The sequence below is a fragment of the Stenella coeruleoalba genome, assembly GCF_951394435.1.
Source record: "Stenella coeruleoalba genome assembly, chromosome: 8".
NCBI lineage: Eukaryota > Metazoa > Chordata > Mammalia > Artiodactyla > Delphinidae > Stenella > Stenella coeruleoalba.
Window position 1 is genome coordinate 86,247,165 of NC_137154.1, and position 19,729 is coordinate 86,266,893.

Genomic DNA, 19,729 nt, shown 5'->3' on the forward strand with positions numbered 1-19,729 from the left:
TTTAATAATCTTACTTCTATGGAGGTGTTTTAGGATGAAAAGAATTGTAGATTGAAGGAGAATGAATCCATATTAGGAGAAAGGTACCGGGAAAATTTGATTTAATGATCTTACTTCTATGGAGGTGTTTTAGGATGAAAAGAATTGTAGACTGAAGGAGAACAAATCCATATTAGGAGAAAGGTACCGGGAAGGCAGCTTGGATCACTGCTGACAAAGAGAATTGATTCCAACACTAGCATCAAAACCCACGTGTGTCACATTCATACCTCAGCAAACAGTTGAATTTTCAAATGTTAGAAAAGCCCTTGACATTGACAGATATTAGTGTTATCACTAAAACCACACTGTCATAACTGCGCCCTGTGCTCAGTCATTTATTGCAGTGACCCAGACAGCCCAGTACAGCTGTTTGCATTTTCTCTGCAGTGGGAAGTGGACCAGGGCCATGTGACTAAGAAAGGCAGGCAAGGGCCTCTTTTCACCTACAGATGTTTTAATGTGCTTAACGTTATCCAATACTAGCAACCAAGATAGTCTAAATACCACAGCAGGATCTGATTAGCTTTTTCAGATCACTGCCTTTATTTGCTGTTTGCAAAAAAGCTTAATCCAGTGCTAGGGATCAGGCTTCCTGCTGAGCTCTCGGGTAGTTTTCTCTCATTCTTTGTGTTCACAGTGGCAGGAATTAGTGAGAAGATTCCTCCTCCTCCTGAATTAAAGCTATAAAGTAGTAACTATAGTAGCAAAGGGGTAAAAAGAAGAAAGAAAGCCCAAGGGAAAGAGGGACTGTCTATTCATACTAAAGAGTGTCTTTTTTATATACAAAAGGGAAAAGATTTTAATGTAAATTCATAAATATTGACCTCGCTATCTCTAGTCAGTACATAACTTAAGTTTTATTAAGTTTTAGTTGTAACTACTTTGCATGAATATGTCATATTTTTCATCTTAATCTTATTTAATCAAACTCAGTTTTACCAGAAGTACATTTACTAACCATACTAGTGGACTTGATTTATCTTTCTTACTTTTTTCAGAGTTGATGATACCTTTTTACTCATGAAATTAAAAAAAAAAGAAATTACTACCACACCAACAAAAAAATAATTTCTAACTTGATTTTTGTGATGTTCATATGCTTACTCAAGACATAAAATTTGAACTCTATGTAATTCACATTATACTTTGCAATAAACTATAATATTAGAAATGCTTTATCTTGATCTTTTGTGGGCTTATGGAATTAGGCTATGGGTGTAACTATTGCAAAAAACATTACTGTAACCCTTGGCAGAAAAAGAATAGTTCTTCCTTTAGAAATTAGTTTGGCATTCAGAATCTACTAATTACATTTAGTTTAAAAATACTTTCACAGATTTTTAAATTTTCTAACATTTTTGGAATAACATACTTTCATGGAATATTAAGCTCTTTTTGAGGAAAAATATCTATAGACAAATGGTGATCTACAAATACCATACTTTGTATTTTAGTTTTCTTTCTGGAAACAGCAATAATTTTTAGGCTTTTAGTAGGCATAAGGAATGTTTTTGGTGAGGTAGCTGAAAAATTTTAACCATTTAGAGTAGATTTCTCTCTTATTTTGTAAATAGAGTACCTCTCATTTACATTTGACTGGGCACAATAAGGACATGCCCAAGAGTCCCCACCAATATTAACTTTTTTTCTAAGTATTGTCACATGGTCCTAAATGTGAGTAGCCTCTGTTTTTGTGTGTGAGAAGAGAGACTGATTTAGATTGTTTGAGATTGTTTGGGGTGCTTTAACCAAATTTTATACCTTTAGGGTACTTGATTATATAATGGGAAAGCCCAGGCTCTGCATAAATCAGCCTATCTCAGAAAATTGTATTTTAAGAGGAGCTTTTTCCTTCACTCTTTTAATTTGCACTGGAATGAAAAGGGGAGACGTGTGTGTGTGTGTGTGTGTGTGTGTGTGTGTGTGTGTTCTACATCACATAAGTAGGTAGTGAACCACTTTAGATTGCCTTTTTCTTTAGTAAGGAATTAGTCTCACAACACCTGATGGTGTTTAAATTTTGATTGAATTTCCGTAATCAGAGGTCACTCAAGATACAATTTATGCAGCTCTCAAAAGCAAGTAGTCCATAACATTATAAATACTGTAGTCTGGAACTTTGAAATAAATCAGCGATGACAAGCTTCCTCACTGACAGAGCTGATTTTTGTATACTCATATCCTTTAAAAATATTACAATGTTTCTTCTTTGTAAAGTTAACCTGTTCCTGAACTGAAACTTGAGTATTACATCTTACAAATTTTATGAAATATAAATATAACAAATAACGTGTTGTATATTAAAACATAATGAACGATTTTGCTTTTATTTAACTACATGATTAACTGGTATCCATAATAAAATAATTTTACACTGTTATTTGGCATAAATAAAGTGGGTCGTTCTGGTGATTTTAGGTTGAAGTTAAGTAGTTTTGTCTAAATATTAAGTTTAGATGACTCATTTGGCACAAAGTTGGCCAAACTTGTTTTATCTTATGAACTTTAAAAAAATCAGTTCTGTTTGTACGCTTTTAAACCTTTTTCTTTTGCAATCTTATTTTCATCATCTCTTTTTTTGTTTGTTTTATTCTCTTGCCACAAATGAACCAATACTTACAAATATTTTATATTTCCCAGTATTTCCAGGGAAGTAGCTTTGCTATAATCTGTCTCATTTCACCAGTAAATCATTTATTAAAGAAAAGGGATTGCTGCAGTAGTTAATTGCTACTTTGACACACCTCGTTTTCTTTATTTCTCAGAAACAAAAAGCTAATAGACTAGAGGATAGCCTTGACTTTTTGGAAACATGCAACTTTTACTACTTTAAAATATAATTGGTTTCTTTGTTTTGTTTAAAACCAAGGAGGAAAAGCTGGTCTGCCCAAGCCAGGTGTTTTCTTGTTGGCAGCCTGTTCCCTCATGGCTCTGCTCTCAAAGAGCAGCTGCCTACTACAGCTTTGTATGGCCTATTGTTGCCGCACACCCCTCGTTAATACACATGCTGCCCGGGGCAGACCCGAGAATGACATCAACTTGCTTATCTTAGAAACCTGCGAACCTGACGCAGGGTGCTGAGGTTGGCTTGCATCTGCCTGGCCGACTAATTGTGAGCTTTCTGGCCTATGATTGGTTGTTATTCCACTCGGTAATAGGTTAAGCAAAGACATTGCCATTCCATCTGTTCACCCATTCATTGTTCTTCTTGCTTGCCTGGAAGTCTGCAGCTAAAATTGTGTTAAGGAGTTACTGCTGAAGCTGCTACAGAAACCAATGTCTTTGTATTTTCCTGCGAACGTGAGTATATGTGCTACTTAATGCCTTGGAAGTTAAACTTTGCTAAGTAGTCAGGATATTAATTTGAACTCTGTTAAGGATAGAATGCACCTCAAATGAAAGCCTACAAATTATTACATAGTGCCAAAATACCAGAAAGTTAAATTCTTTCTGTAAAATATGTCTGTGAAGCAGATTTTTTACATTTTTATATTCTGGAGTTATATAAATAATTACAGTTTCATAAACATTCACAAGGCATTAAGCATGCCATGTAATCATTTGTACTTAAAGATAAGTTATAGTGTGTTCTGCTATTTTGATAAACAATGAATTTAGATTTTATCTTCTTGTCACATTCTTAGGTTTCTTAAGGTGTCACTGTCAGACCTAGGTGCTGTAAAATGATAGTAAGATTTAATAGATTTTTCCATTGTTTTAAAAATCTAGCTTGGGGAGATGGATTGCTATTAGATGTTTCAGCTTGTTTTAATTATGATGATTAAGTATTCAACTGCTTTGTCAGCAGTTTCAATACTCATGTATAGTTTACAATTTCTTCTCTCCCATCTTTATTTTTTATTTTTTATTTTTTGCTTGCATTAGTTTCAGATATTAGATTGAAGATGTCACTTGGAGAACTGTTGCTTTCAAGAGATCTGTAATGGGGAAGGGAGGAGACAAAGACTTTCATCTATCAGTTGGGAGGAAAAGAAAGAGCATAAAGGGTTAAAAAGAGGTTTTCATTTCTACCACATGCCCTATTGTGTGAACATATGCATAAGTCTATTGAAAGTTTTCAGAAGATGGGCAGGCCACCAGTTGCTGGTCTCCTGCAGTTCCAGTAGACATCTGTTGCCCCAGAGCATTAACCAATCTGTTCAAAGGGACATCCTTCTTTTGTTAGCTAGAGGGATGCAGACAACAGCACTCACTAAAATACAGTGGTAATTAAATACACAGAGACTACAGCAGTAGGTATTTATTACATATTCATTATTTTATTTTCATTGTTCTCATACTATTACCATTTGGATAACAATCAGAACCCACTTCATGGCATTGTAACTTTATGTTACAAACAAACATTGATTTAACAAGTTTATGGTCTAATATTCTTGATAATATGATGCTTTTTAGAATATAAAAAAAATTTTACTGGATTTGAGATGAAGGATTATCTAAGTTATCTAATGAGAGCTTTCAGAAAATCTCACTAAATGGGGGAATGTTTGTGTATGCAACAAATTTCTAGTAAATAGCCTTTATATAATAAAATCTGCTTTCAGCTAGTATAAAGCTTTTTGGCAATTAAAATAATTGGTTACACTTTATCATCTATAAATGTCATCTATAGCATGACATTTTAGTTTTTTCAACATACAGTATTATTTGATTTTTTACTTATTAGACCTTCAATAAGAAAAATTGTTTTAGTTTCTACAATATTTGGAGGAAATCTAAAGCTCTGTAAGTACAGAAATCTGTTTTCAGACCAATATATGTTTGCTCAGTACCTTTTGTGTTCATGAATATAGTGTAAAGGCCAATTATAATAGGTCTCTGATAACCTAAAAGTTAAGCCGTATTCTTGGAGTTTTTTGATAACTATGAGAATATAAACATTGACCTACTTTGTGTGTGAAACTTTGTCTAGGCTGCTTCATGAAATGAGGAAAATTACTCTTGTTAATAGTTGATTAATTTAAAGATTATTTATATGCGTTTGTATTTCAGTAAATGGCAAAACTTAAAAGTCTAATTTAAAAATTTAAGAAGAAAAGTGTTTTCTCCCTTGCATGTAATAGTAAATTTTGTGTTGTTATTGTAGTCTTTGCTAATCATTTTCAAAGTTATATTGATCATTTTTTTACATTGTTCATTTTTAAGGCACTGAACAAAAATAAAGATCACATACCATTCTTTGTTCTAAGATGTAATAATTCCTTGTAAGTTTTACACATTACATTAAGTAGTACTGCAGCCTATGAAGATATTTTTGTCAGCTTTTATATCTTAAGACTTTTGTCAGCTTTTAAATTTAATTTTTTGGTTGAATGATTTCAAAATATTGACTTTTTTTTAGTGCCATATTAATTCAGGGCAATCTTTTTTATTTAACATCTTTATTGAGTATAATTGCTTTACAATGGTGTGTTAGTTTCTGCTTTATAACAAAGTGAATCAGCTATACATATACATATATCCCCATATCTCTTCCCTCTTGTGTCTCCCTCCCTCCCACCCTCCCTATCCCACCCCTCTAGGTGGTCACAGAGCACCGAGCTGATCTCCCTGTGCTATGCGGCTGCTTCCCACTAGCTATTGGTTTTACATTTGGTAGTGTAAATATGTCCATGCCACTCTGTCACTTTGTCACAGCTTACCCTTCCCCCTCCCCATGTCCTCAAGTCCATTCTCTAGTAGGTCTTCGTCTTTATTCCCATCCTGCCCCTAGGTTCTTCATGACCAATTTTTTTTTTTTTTTAGATACCATATATATGTGTTAGCATACAGTATTTGTTTTTCTCTTTCTGACTTATTTCAGTCTGTATGACAGACTCTAGGTCCATCCACCTCACTACAAATAACTCAATTTCGTTTCTTTTTATGGCTGAGTAATATTCCATTGTATATATGTGAAGGGTGATCTTTTACAAATTACAAGTGAATAAGGAAGCACTTTAGAGATTAAAGTTTTAAAAACCAAATCTTTACCATTTGAGTCAATAAAAGTAATTTATTTCAAATTTATATTATGTAGTGGAGAAAATATATGCAGCTTATAGGCCTGGTAATTGAACTTATTTGTCCTTATAGTCTGTTGGTTTATAGGAACTAAAAATTATTTAACTGCTTGTTTAGTACAAGATGACATTGGTTACCTCAAAGAAAGTTATCCAGTGAAATCTGGAAAATGAAGAGAGGCCTGTCAGTATGAAAAAAAAGTTCAACCAAAATATTTTAAAAGAAAAGTTATTTTGGGCTTCCCTGGTGGCACAGTGGTTGAGAGTCTGCCTGCCGATGCAGGGGACACGGGTTCATGCCCCAGTCCAGGAAGATCCCACATGCTGCAGAGCGGCTGGGCCCGTGAGCCATGGCTGCTGAGCCTGCGCGTCCGGAGCCTGTGCTCCACAACGGGAGAGGCCACAACAGTGAGAGGCCCGTGTAACGCGAAAAAAAAAAAAAAGGAAAAGAAAAGTTATTTTGCCTAACAAAATTAGGTGTACATTTTTTGAAGTAGTGTAAATCAAGCTTACACTTATACCTAATATTAGCTCACTTGGAAACATTATATTTAAATAGTATATATAAATTATATGAATTATCACAAGTTCAAGGTGTGTGGTATTCACTAAATACATTTGAATACAAATGAGTTTTATCTAGTTTAATATTATAAAAAGCAAACAATGAATAATCCCATTTTTCTCCCTATTTAATCATTATAGCCATATAATAAAATTACATAGAAAAGCAGATTTACATAGTGTCACCATCACTTTTTTAATATTAGAGTGAAAGTGATACTGAAAGATTTAAATATTGGGTTGGCCAAAAAGTTTGTTCAGTTTTAGGTAAAAATAGGAGACATTTTTCATGTTCATGAAGAACTTTATTGAACAGCGTATTCACTAACTGAACGAACTTTTTGACCAACCCAATACGTTTTTAGGGTGGATAATTTTCAGTTTAAAAACTTTATAATATCTGGTTTTGCTTCTTTGAAAAATGTGAAAATTAAGAATTCACTGTTCTTTAAACATAACATTTCATTCTAATGTTCCCCACCGGCTGTATGTTTCAAAAAGTATTAATCTTGTTTAAAACAGTCCAAAAGAAAAACACTACAGCTCAATATTAAAATAATATTTCTTAGTTCAATTCAGGGGTTTGGTCAGTGAAAAATTATCTCACAACAGCACTTATGCAAAATCCAAACTTTTCAGGGGAGATCAAATATGTTGCCCGTTAAATACACTTCCTGCAGTCAGAGCAGATTGTGGGGTTTACAGAACAATGATGTCGGAGCTTCCAGATTGGTTTGGCAGCTGCATTGTTCTCAGAGGGTAAACCAGACGCACTTAAGTCCCAGTCTCTTTTATAGGCTTTTGTTCATACCAAATTATTCTTTTACTGTGCTAGCATTCATGATGGCACGTTAAAAGAGTGCCGCTTAGCAACCAGCTCTGGTTGCCAGGCAGCCCAGCTTCCAATAGGTTTTCCTTGTTTAAGATACTTTTGGTGGGAGCTCTACCAAGGCCACAGTGCAGATTTTTCTTTTTAACTGTATCCCTTTATTAGGATGCTGTTGTGATTTGTTGCTTGCATTATGGTGTCAGTATATTACAGTAGTTAATAAATCACTGAGTATTAAGATTTGCTTTCAAAACTGCTTCCTTTAATTCTAATAATTGGGCTCATGCATATCCATATTAATAGAAAAAAATTGAAATGGTTACAGCTTCATAATGGAGCAGATGGATATAGAGGTCTCCCAAGGAAAATCTCTTTTTATCAGTTGTGCAGTCGGGAGCCAGGAGAGTGTGATGTTTCTTTAAAACTAATGAATGCTATATTAGTAGAACAATGATGTTAAATTTATCTGTCTTCTCAAGGGATAAAACTGAAGAAACTCCTGTAGAAGTGTGTAGGATTTCTACACTGAAGGAATTTTAAGTGTACTGTTATCAAGTTAAAGATTCCATGGTCTCTTCTCTATTATTTACCATAGTTAATACAATTTATTTCATTGTATAGAAATGCTGCACTCTCTAATAAGTTCACTCTAATGCATTCAAATGTGCAACTTCTTAGAAAATCACTTAGCATTTTCCTTAACATTTATATAATAGCTCCTTTCTAGTGTAAATAAGATGTTGAGGAACTGTAGAATAAAATGTTTTTCCAATTTTCTTTTTTAGGTTATTTAAATAGGTGTTCTATGACAGTCTCATATTCAGCTACCACTGGCTTACCAATGTTATCCATGCGTAGAACACTGGAATTGCCTTAATAAGTAAACTACTGATGTGCATGTAGTCCTTACAATGAAGCACAAGAGAAAATAATTTTATTTTGCTAACCTATTCCTGGTAGAGAAATAACAATTATTCCCAGTAGACTTTTAGGAAAACAGTAAAACAGCCAAAGCCTTTTAAACAGTAAAAGCATTCTGTAGGGGGAAAGTAGAATAAAAGATGACTTTTTAACCAAATGCAGATAATAATTAGCTAATCACCTAATATAATACAGAAGTATTTTCTGCCATAAAATTCAAGAAATTAAGATAACATTTATTCAGTGTACTTAATTATTTGCTGCTAATTTTATTTACCAGCAAATATAATTATAGGAATATTCCATTCCTATGCTTTCTATAAATGTGCATAGAATAAGAGCCGTTTCCCCTGGAATGAAATAGACTGTAGTCCCTGGCACTTAATAAGGGTAGCACAGTGTTGTATTCTGTTACTGTGTTCAGGATTTACAAAATAAAGATTATTAGGGCAAAACTATTCATCTCTTAAGTGGAATATAATTCACTTTGTAATTATTTCATTCCTTGTTGGCTGTTGTAGAATGTGTGCTCTTTCATCGCAGTAGTACTCTAAATCATTTTTGAAAGTCTTTAAATTGTTGTTACATTTGATCCAAATTAATAACTTTTAAATTATAATAAGTTAATGTTTTCCTTTTCACATGGCTTTCTCTTTAAAATAATTTTTGCAAATTTTTGTGAATTATTTTAGAGAAAATGTACATAACCTGTCATAGCACATCTAAAACAGGGTTTTTTTAAATAATATTCTGTGTGTCACTATAGAAACATAGGCCTTCTAACTGTGGGAAAATCTCTTCCATCAGGATTGAGAAGCAGCATGATATAGTGGGGAAAGCATGGGTTTCGGAGTCAGACAAAACTGGGTAAAAAATCCAGTTCCCCTACTTATTTACTTTGTTGCCTTGGAGGGAATACTTAATTTTTCTAATTCCAAACTTTGTCATCTGAAAAACAGGACATGATACTATCTTGGAAGGGTGTTATAAGGGATGAGAGGATGTAGACAAAACAAAGTTGATATTCAATAGTTTGGTAATTCTCTCCCAACTTCTTTATTGAAATAGAAATGATACTGAAATATCATTCAGTAGACATGAAATTCTAAATATTTTACATTTTTCTCTAGGAATACGGGGTGCTTTGCATTCAAGAATACAGAAAAAACAGCAAAGTGGAGTCAAGTACACATAACAGCTTCATGGGCTTGAAGGATCATCTGGGGCATGACCTAGGCCACCTTTATGTGGAGAGCACTGACCCACATTTAAGTACATCTGTACCTTGGTCAATGGTAGAAAAACCAACAATGGATAAAGTTAATTCCGGGAAGGAAGAAAAAGAGGTGTCTGAAGAGAATGCGAGCTCTGGTGACTCTGAAGAAAGCACAAATTCTGATAATGAGTCAGAACAATTGAGTAGCATTTCGGTAGAGCCATGCTTATTAACCAAGACTCACAGACAACTATGTAGGTCTCCGTGTTTAGAGCCTCACATACTCAAACGCAGTGAAATTTTGCAAGACTTTAAACCTGAAGAGTCTCAGCCAACCAAGGAAGTGAGGAAACCCCCTGATGTGGTGCGAGAGTACCAAACAAAACTGGAGTTTGCACTGAAGTTAGGTTATTCTGAAGAACAGGTTCAGCTTGTGCTAAACAAACTTGGTACCGATGCTTTAATCAATGATATTTTGGGAGAACTTGTCAAACTTGGAAATAAAAGTGAGGCTGAACAAACGGTTAGTACAATTAACAGTATAATGAGGGAAACGTCTTCCCTGGAATCTCAGCGGTCTGAATCTCCGATGCAAGAGATTGTAACAGATGATGGGGAAAATCTGAGACCAATAGTTATCGATGGCAGCAATGTGGCGATGAGGTAAGTGGAGAAATCTTCACTCATTATTACCAAACAATCTTTAAAACGTATTTCTAATTTTGTGACTGTTTCTTTTCTAACAGTCATTAACGTCAAGGTTGTTCTGCATCCCAACATTAGCTTCCATATTTCTAATTGTGTCTCTCTTAGTTCTCTCTCTACTTCCAGAGCGGTCAACCACTCTTACCTCATTTGTCCCTAAATAAAAGACCTCCTTTTCCCTAGTTATGTCTTTTTTTTCCCCCTCATCTGGTAAATCACTATGGTATAAAAATTAGCATATATTCCCGGTATAGTGTTAAACATTAGTTTTAATTGAAGAACTTGAGTATGATCATATTGAATAACTTTGGAACCTAGAGAGATAAATGGCCTTTTTCTATACAAAGTCAAATAACCATAAGATAAAATCCCAGTTCTTTGAGAAAATTATTTTTATTGGTTTCAGGAACAAATCAAAGCCATAATTTCAGGAGTTTTTTTGTTCCATTTAAGAAATGTAATTCAAAAATAATTTTTTAGGAACTGGGGGGGAAAGAAAAAGCAAAGCTTCCAGAGAAATTTTTTTATGGATTTTGATGGCTAAAAACGTAAAGTGCATCTAAATTCAATTAGTATATAGTTAACTGCCCACAGTGTTCAGAATACTGTGGGGATATAAAGATATGGAAAGGCATCAGTTCTTCTTTCAGAAAGCTTAACATTTCATATATTGTTTCTCAAGGTGACCTGAGGATAGCTATCAAAGAATCATCTGGGGAACTTGTTCTAACTAGTGTACATTCTAGAGCAGTGCTGTTCAATGGAAACGTGATGTGAGGCACATATGTCATTTAAAATTTTCTGGCACTTACATTAAAAAATTAAAAGAAACAAGTGAAATTAATATGAGTAATATATTTTATTTAGGTTAATATAGCCAAAATATTATTTCGATGTGTGTTCAATAAGAAAATTGTTAATGAGATATTTTTGCATTATTTCTTTCATATTAAGTCTTAAAATCAGATATCTTACACTTATAGCACATCGCTATTCAGACTAGCCATACTACAAGTGCTTAATAGCCACATGTAGCTTGTGGCTACATATTAGACAGTATAGTTCTAGAAACCTACCAAGTCCACACACAGACCTACCAAGTCTAGATCAAGGTGTAGCCCAGCCATCTCCTTTTGTAACAAATACCCCCACTAATAATGATGCCTACTAAAATTTGAGAACCACTGTTTTTTAGGTGATAGCAGCATTTCTGCATAGAGTATGAGAAGGACCAACTTGTAATCCTCAAAATAATACTGCTTCCACCTGATGGAAAGGTTATCTTTCTTTCATTTATAAGCAAATGAGATTTGCAGTATTTAAATTACTTGTCCATAGTAAAACATAATTCAAACCCAAATATGTCTGACTTCAAAGTCTATACACTTTTCCTCATAATGAAAGGTTAAAAACAAACTGAAAATGTTCAGGCCAGATCTTCCAAGGCCTTCAATGCCAAGCTAGAGAATTTAAACTTGGCTCCAATCCAAAGGTAATTGAAGATTTTTGAGGAGGGTAATGTCAAGAGTAGAGCTGTGCCTTAAACTGATAATCTGGCCATGATATTTAAAGTGGACTACAAGAGATAGGAGATAAATTTGAATGCAAACAACCCTTTCTAAGGGAGTAAAAAGGGCCTTAAGTGTCATAGAGGTATGAAGTGTACATACAACCTTGAGAAGTCCTTCAGTAAAATAACCTCTCTGTTGTCTAATCTTTCCCAAATTTAGCCATGAAATGATTTTTTTTTCTTGCAATAATCCAGAACTAGTGAACAGTTACCTTAGAGTGATAATGAGTAAAGCCAAAACACCATGGAATCGCCAAGCAAGAGAGTAATGAAGGAAGGTAATAGGTCCTGGAGAAACACCTACAACCATAGCCATATACCAAAAGCACCAGAGAGGTTCTTAAAGGGCTCAACTCTTGAAGAATCTGATTCAGTGGGGTATAGTAGAGCCCAAATAACTATATAGTATTTTTAAAGTGCCAAGGTATTTCTGATGCATAGCCAGTGTTAAGAACAATTCAACATGGAAGGTGTGGATATCAATAGGTCGGGAGGTAGAAGAAACTGATGATCCAGGGAAAGAGTAGTGTGAAAAATACCAGTCTTAGAAAAAAGTTTAGTGCTAGTAAAACCAAGAGACATACAAATGCCATCAACTCAAGGAAGCGGAGGCTTTAAGGAGAGAGTATCCTGTGGGTAGAACTGAAAAAAAGATACAGGGACATGACAGCCAGGAAATCATTGTCTTCAAGAATGCCATATGGTGTTAAAGATAGAAACCCAGTTACAAGATGTCAAGAAATGAAGGAATAGAGCTAGACTGTTATTCTCAAAAGTTGACAGAGGAAGGGAAGAAAGAGGAGTGAGTTGAGAAAGGATTTTTAGTTTTATATAGAACAGAACTATATAAGCTGAGGGGATGGGGAAAAAGTCTCCACAACAGCAATAATATGAGAGTTTAATTTTTGAAGCAAAGTTCTCTGAAGGAGGAGACAATCAAAATACAAATAGAGAATTTGGCATTGGAGGTAAATACACTTTGGGGTAGTCAGAAGAACACCTTGGAGGGGAAAAACAGCATCAGACTTATAAAACTTAGAGCCCATAGAAGTGAATTTTTTTAATGGATATCATTTAGATAAATAATGTCATAGTTGGAGCAACTCACATGACTGAAACCTAGTTCCCAGTGGCAATTGAAAAGTACTTGGATAACTGAAAATTTGCATAAAACTCTAAACTTTACTTATCCCACATGATGAGATACAAAAATAAATGGCATAATTAAGGCATTTCAAACAATCTACTATATGTAATTAGAAAACACTTCCACCCCCACGCTATTTTGGCCCCATTCTGTTTCTTTTGCTGTAAAGACGGGACAATGCACATCGTATGTTTTAATCTGACATGTAACCTGAGATGCTTCAGGCATTGCAGGAGAGAACGAGTTGACAGGAAATTTTATTATAGCAGCGTTATACTGTCAGTCACAATGAAATGTCGTACCATGTCCATAACTTTGAAAGTGCCAGAACTCATGGAAATGCATAGCAAACTTTTACATTCTGCCACTTACGAGATCTACGTAAAGTAATAAAAGTCAGTTAGAAATGCATATCTACTTCAGATTCAAAATCTTAATTTAACAAAATGCAGAGAGATTTTACCCACTTCCTGTTGCATAAAAGATAGCAAACATGCTTTTACTTTTTTTTTTTTTTTTTTTTTTTGCGGTACGCGGGCCTCTCACTGTTGTGGCCTCTCCCGTTGCGGAGCACAGGCTCCGGAGGCGCAGGCTCAGCGGCCATGGCTCACGGGCCTAGCTGCTCCGCGGCATGTGAGATCCTCCCGTACCGGGGCACGAACCCGTATCCCTTACATCGGCAGGCGGACTCTCAACCACTGCGCCACCAGGGAAGCCCCATGCTTTTACTTTTAAGTTAATGTCGTACTCATGTTACTTTAGCAAACCTATTATATAATAAATTTATATACATCATAATAAATTATAATAGGTAAATGCGAGGATGAGTTAAGAATAGAGTACTATTTTATTTCCTTTCTGATTTCTCAGGCAGATATATTCCACATATAAGAAGAATATATTTTAGTTTCATTTAAATGCTAGCAGTGGAACTGATATAAATGATTCTTTAGACGTAAATTAAAAGTAGGAAAGAAAGGCATTTTAGTAAAATTACCAAAATGGACTTTAAAAAACAATTAATTCTCTACACACTACCTTTGTGATTCTGAGTAACTTGTTTAAACTCTCCAATCTCAGTTTTCAGGATTGTAAAAAGAGGAACTCACCTTGCAGGCTTGTTATTAGAATTAAAGATAATTAATACCAAGTGCCTGGCATGTAGTAGGTGCTCAGTAAATTACAGTTATTATTACATTAAAGAGCTAGATTCTGTATTTTAATCCAGAACATAATAACTAATGTAATGAAAACTTAGTTCTTCAGATTTTTTAAAATAAATTTATTTTTATTTTTGGCTGCGTTGGGTCTTCGTTGCTGATAGTTGTGGTGAGCGGGGGCTGCTCTTCGTTGCAGTACACGGGCTTCTCATTGCGGTGAGCAGGGGCTGCTCTTCATTGCAGTACACGGGCTTCTCATTACTGTGGCTTTCCTTGTTGCAGGGCATGGACTCTAGGTGTGCGGGCTTCCGTAGTTGTGGCTCGCGGGCTCTAGAGCACAGGCTCAGTAGCTGTGGCACATGGGCTTAGTTGCTCCGCGGCACATGGGATCTTTCCAGACCAGGGATCGAACCTGTGTCCCCTGAATTGGCAGGCAGATTCTTAACCACTGCGCCACCAAGAAGTCCCAGCTTTTCAGTTTTTTTATTCAACATTTAACAAACAGCAGTTTAGCAGTCCATCCTATGATCTATAGGTATATTTTAATTCTTTATGTTTATATCATCGATTGTTTTCAATGATTTCTATGGTTTCATAAAGAAGACTTGGGCTCTTAGATCTGGGTGATGCCAAAATTGCCCAGGGACAAGCCATGTAACCGTAATATACAGCATAGGTCCCAAAACTGCAGGAATCCTGTGTTGCTTTGCAGGAAGCATGCTTCTACTTTCAGCTTATTAATATCTCTTAAAAATGTGCCACATTGATAGAAGTTCTGGGTAAGTTCGTTGAATAAGCAATTCATTCAAAATTGACAAATACCTAGACTGTAGTCTAGCATAATTTGTGATAGCATTTCAATGTGAGGTATAAGAGCAAAGAGGACATAAGTATTCAAAAATAGAAAACAGCAAACTAATAAGTTTAGATAAAGCCCTAAACTTTTGCACAAAACTACTTGGTTTTTGAAATATGAAACAGAATAAATTTATATTTAGTGGAACTGGACTAACTAACAAGTACTGACAAGAAGCTGCAGTTAATTTTAATTCTTAAAAAAGCAAAAACAAAAAAAAAAACTCTCAGTAATTTAGCAAATTGGTCATTCAGCAAATAGGCTTCTTTCCATACTAGGGCAGATACTTCATAATATAATTATACTGTGAAATGTATACTCCAGATATAGAAACAGAAACAAAGCATAAGTAATACTTATCATATTTCTGAAATGAAATTCTCATGATATTGTGATTTTTATTTCCTCCAAGTAGCTTTACAATTCTTCAAAATCTGATTCTATTAAACCTGAGGTAGTTTAGCAATGGAGTATAGAATTATTCTCTATCCACATGTATCCAATAGTTTAAATTCATTTTTCCTTAAGAAATTCCAGTGTTTTAATTTACCCATGGTTTTAGGTTCAGATGACTTGTTCTGCCATTAACAAAGTACCATCTTGTGAGCCATCAGGGATGGGAGTGTAAGTTGGATGTTGTTGCTCTTGGTTTCCTAAACGTCCTTGATTTCTTCAGTATGCTTCCATAACATAGTCACCTGACTTCATAAAATTATATCTCCATATTTCTACTTCAGCTTCTACCAAATATGTGAAATAAGAGTGGTGAACAAGAGAAAACCCAGAGCCTCATCACTACCTCTACACTATGTGTAGCACAAATTCTCCAGTTTCACGGGATGGAAACTAGGCACACCAGCCTTCTCTTTTTGATATGAACAAACTATTGAGATCCTCCTCACCCTGACTCCCCTGTCATTGCAAGTCCTCTCTCGGTCAGTGAATCCAGGCTTTTGGTTTTAGATAAAATCTCCTAACTGGTGGGTAGGCTTTATTGCTGCATGTTTGAGCAGAGTATTAGGATAGATATTTTGTTTGCTAAAAATCTCAGGTGGACCACTTTTGACCAATAGGATCCATGCTTGTATTGCCTCTGTGTTAATGATGGGGGACCACAAAAAGAATTTAAGCAAGGGAAGAGTGGCATATCATATTTACCTTTAAGAAAGTTCACTCTGTAGAGAAATTTAGAGAAGGATTTGAGCACTAAGACTGCAGACAAGGAGACCTACTTATATTTGAAAATATATGCAAAAGTTAAATTGTGGACAACTCCTGGAAAAAGAAGAATATTGCCTTTGTATACCAGTCTAATGGCAGAGAGTACATAAATAAAACAACCATCTGCTCGACCCCTACCCCTCAAAAAGACTCATGTTGGAAACCAGCTGGTGTTGTATAAATCTGAATCTTAACTGGGGTGTAGAAAAGCACTCCAGGTAAATCACTGAAGTCATTTTCTTAAAGTTTGAACAGAAATCATATATAGTCAGATTATAGAGTCAAAATATGAACAGAAAAATGCCCAAGTTGTAACAACTTTTCTTTATATCAAGAATTGTGGGCTAAGCCTATATATTTATAAAATATTAGCAGAATTTAGCAGTCTGTATAAATAGGATTTATTTATCTAGATTAATCTTTTTGAAGGTACAAAGGCTTTTATGTATCTAATCTGGTTTGTGAAGTTGTATGGACTTGAGAACTGTTTTCAGTGTGAATTAGAATATTGAAGACCATCTTGCCTGGGCTCCAAAACTTGCCTTCAATTGTTTGATGGGTTTGCTGTTCTGTTGCCTGTTTACCATTTTAGTACAGCCCTGTCTCACAGTTAATAAAATCCTCCAGGACACCTAGTCCAAGTTTTTGGTTTAGATTACAGGTGTGAGACTACAGCTTGCCAGGGTTCATTCAAATTTGGTTTTGGCTCTCAACAAAAATGTATCAAAATTATGTGCAGTAGATCTGCATGGTCCAGTACGGTGACCACTGGCCACATGTGGCTGTTGAGATTTTCAAATGTGTCTAATCCAAATTAAGATATTCTGTAAATGTAAAATACATACAAGATTTTGAAAACTTAGTACAAAAATATATGAAATAAAACAACTTTTATGCTGAATATGTGTAAAAATGATCAGTTTTGATACATTGAGTTAAATGAAATATATTACTAAAATTAATTTCACCTACTTTTTAATTTTTAAGATGTGCTATTCTAGGTCATTTTAAATTATATTTGTGGTTCACATTATACTTCTATTGGGTAACCTCTCAGTGAAATGTTTTTTAAGTTCCAACTTAGTGGGGGCTTAACATCAATTAAAAGACAGCCTGATTTCCCTCTAGATGAGTGTCAGTGTCATAGGTACTACTTACAGGTTAGTTGGCAGTGTCCCATTTCTCATTGTTTTAAAGAAAATCCTTAGGTAATATGAAAGGAATCAGAGAATCAGAACTAGTTTTTTCTGTTGTTTGATTATATCAGTGTGGAGTCTGACAAAGACAGATGTTAGTTCTGTTCCACTGCATCTCTTTATAACCCTAAGTATATACTTCTACCTGTCATCATTAATGAATTTTCGTAGACCAATGGTCAATAAACTTTCCTGTTATCTCAAATATGCTTATTTAAACCCTAACCTAGGAAATAGCAACATTAATAATCCTATTACATAATGAATAAAGTTAATTATAAATCACCTAACTAGTGATTGTAAGAAATGGGAAAAGTCACCCAATTATAATAGGAAAAAAGTGATTCGAGTTTTACGTTTCCTACCTGTCTTAATATTGAAGACATTATTACATCTACTTAACAGGTATGTTCTGTTCAGCATCTTTAGACTAATGACCCACTTGGATCTAGATTAGCTAGATGTGCTTCCTATTATTGATTTTGGCTTCAAATTATGGACCTTATAAGGTGAGGACATCTTTCTACTTTCCTTTTTCCTTATCCTTTCCCATTCTCAAAATTCTCTTGGCCACACTGCTCTTGTGTCTGTACCAACTGGAGGGTAATAATGAACTTTCATGTTAAGACTTCGACTGTAATTTTGGTGTTGAAATTTTCATTGTCCTAAATCAGTAATTTTCAGACTTTTATTTTCCTTTGAAGCAGTACAATCCTGCAAATCTTAAAAGGAAGCCCAGTATTTAAAACAAACAAAAACATAGTATCGTTTGAATTGGAGGGTATAAGTGGGGGCTGTGTTTCCCAGTTAAAAATTCCCTTCATTGTTCCCTAGAAGGGCCTCTGGGATTTCTGTTTGGAACACAACTTGATAGACCTGATTAAATTATCTGTAAGAAGGGAGTTTATCTGTAACAAGGGATTTAGTTTTCTGGGTATATTGCATCCTGACCACTAGGTTTAGGTTCAAAGTGATCTTGGTGTAGTGGGAAAGAGATCAGAGATTAAAAGTTCAGTAGCTATAAGAGTAACAAAATAGACATAAATCACTCATTATGAGCCTTCAATATAAAAGAAAAAGTTCTAGATGCCCATGAGTCAGCACATGGAATTATAGATTCTTAAATACAATATGAAATTTAATTAGACTACAATAATAGGAAGGAAAATATTCTCTTATTTCCATATTGAAGATGATATCCAGCTGTACTCCTGTTTCCTTGCTTAAGGGAAATGGGATAGATGTAGGAGAGTTTCTTCTTAACAATCATTAAACGTTGCTAATGCATTAGTATTTGAAAGAGTTCTTTAAAATTAAAATCTATTTTCATGTATACGACATGGGTTATGTACAGTCAGGCCTAAAAATTGAAAAACTAAGTCATCAAGTATTTGAAGAGCACCTAGGTGTATTAATAATTTAGTGTTCGATAAATATTATTATTATTATATTAATATAATATAATTATATAAGCTAACTATATCTAAGCTTAAAGGACTTTGGTACTAAAGATTCAAATACGGTTTTCTAGTTTAAAATTATACATTTGGGCTTCCCTGGTGGCGCAGTGGTTGAGAGTCCGCCTGCCGTTGCAGGAGACGCGGTTTCATGCCTGAGTCCGGGAGGATCCCACTTGCCGCGGAGCGGCTGGGCCCGTGAGCCATGGCCGCTGAGCCTGCTCGTCCGGAGCCTGTGCTTCGCAACGGGAGAGGCTGCAACAGTGAGAGGCCCGCGTACCGCAAAAAAAAAATTTAAGAAAGTATACATTTTACTCATACTGTTCACTCTAGGCACTTCACTGACAAACTTGTATCCTTATCATTATATGCAGTTTGATATAATGACCCATTAAAGTCACAGAAGTTTTATAATCATACTTGAATCTTCCAGTGAAGGGTGTAGCAAACTTGTAGGTCAAGTTTTTGATTTAAATAAAAGATGATATATCAAAGGTTATAAAAAAGCAATGGATTGTTTTTTTTTGAGTCCCCTGATACCTTGATCTCTTTCTGTTTTTTTAAAAAAAAACTAAAACTGTTTAGTGATCTCCACATATCAAACACATTGATCTAAAAAATCACAGTTTACCATCAGTAGTGAGATTAAAGCTCTTAAAGATTTACTGGTTTCATTTTCATTCCAAAGCAAGCTCTTTTCCATTTTCTAAAAATTAGGACCAAAGGGACATGAGAAAGTGAAGGCACTAATATTTATTGAAGTCTTCTATGTGCCAAGCACTCTGCTCAGTGGATGTTACCTTGTTCAGTTCTCACAAC

General features: G+C 34.8%; 1 protein-coding gene across 1 annotated transcript in view; it reads left to right on the forward strand.

The window, feature by feature from the left end:
* Positions 1–19,729, forward strand: part of ZC3H12C (zinc finger CCCH-type containing 12C) — a 70,146-nt gene that overhangs the window by 24,234 nt on the left and 26,183 nt on the right. The window contains exon 2 of the mRNA XM_079929219.1: positions 9,513–10,261. Coding sequence (XP_079785345.1) covers positions 9,513–10,261 — 749 coding nt within the window. The remainder of the gene's footprint in view (positions 1–9,512; positions 10,262–19,729) is intronic.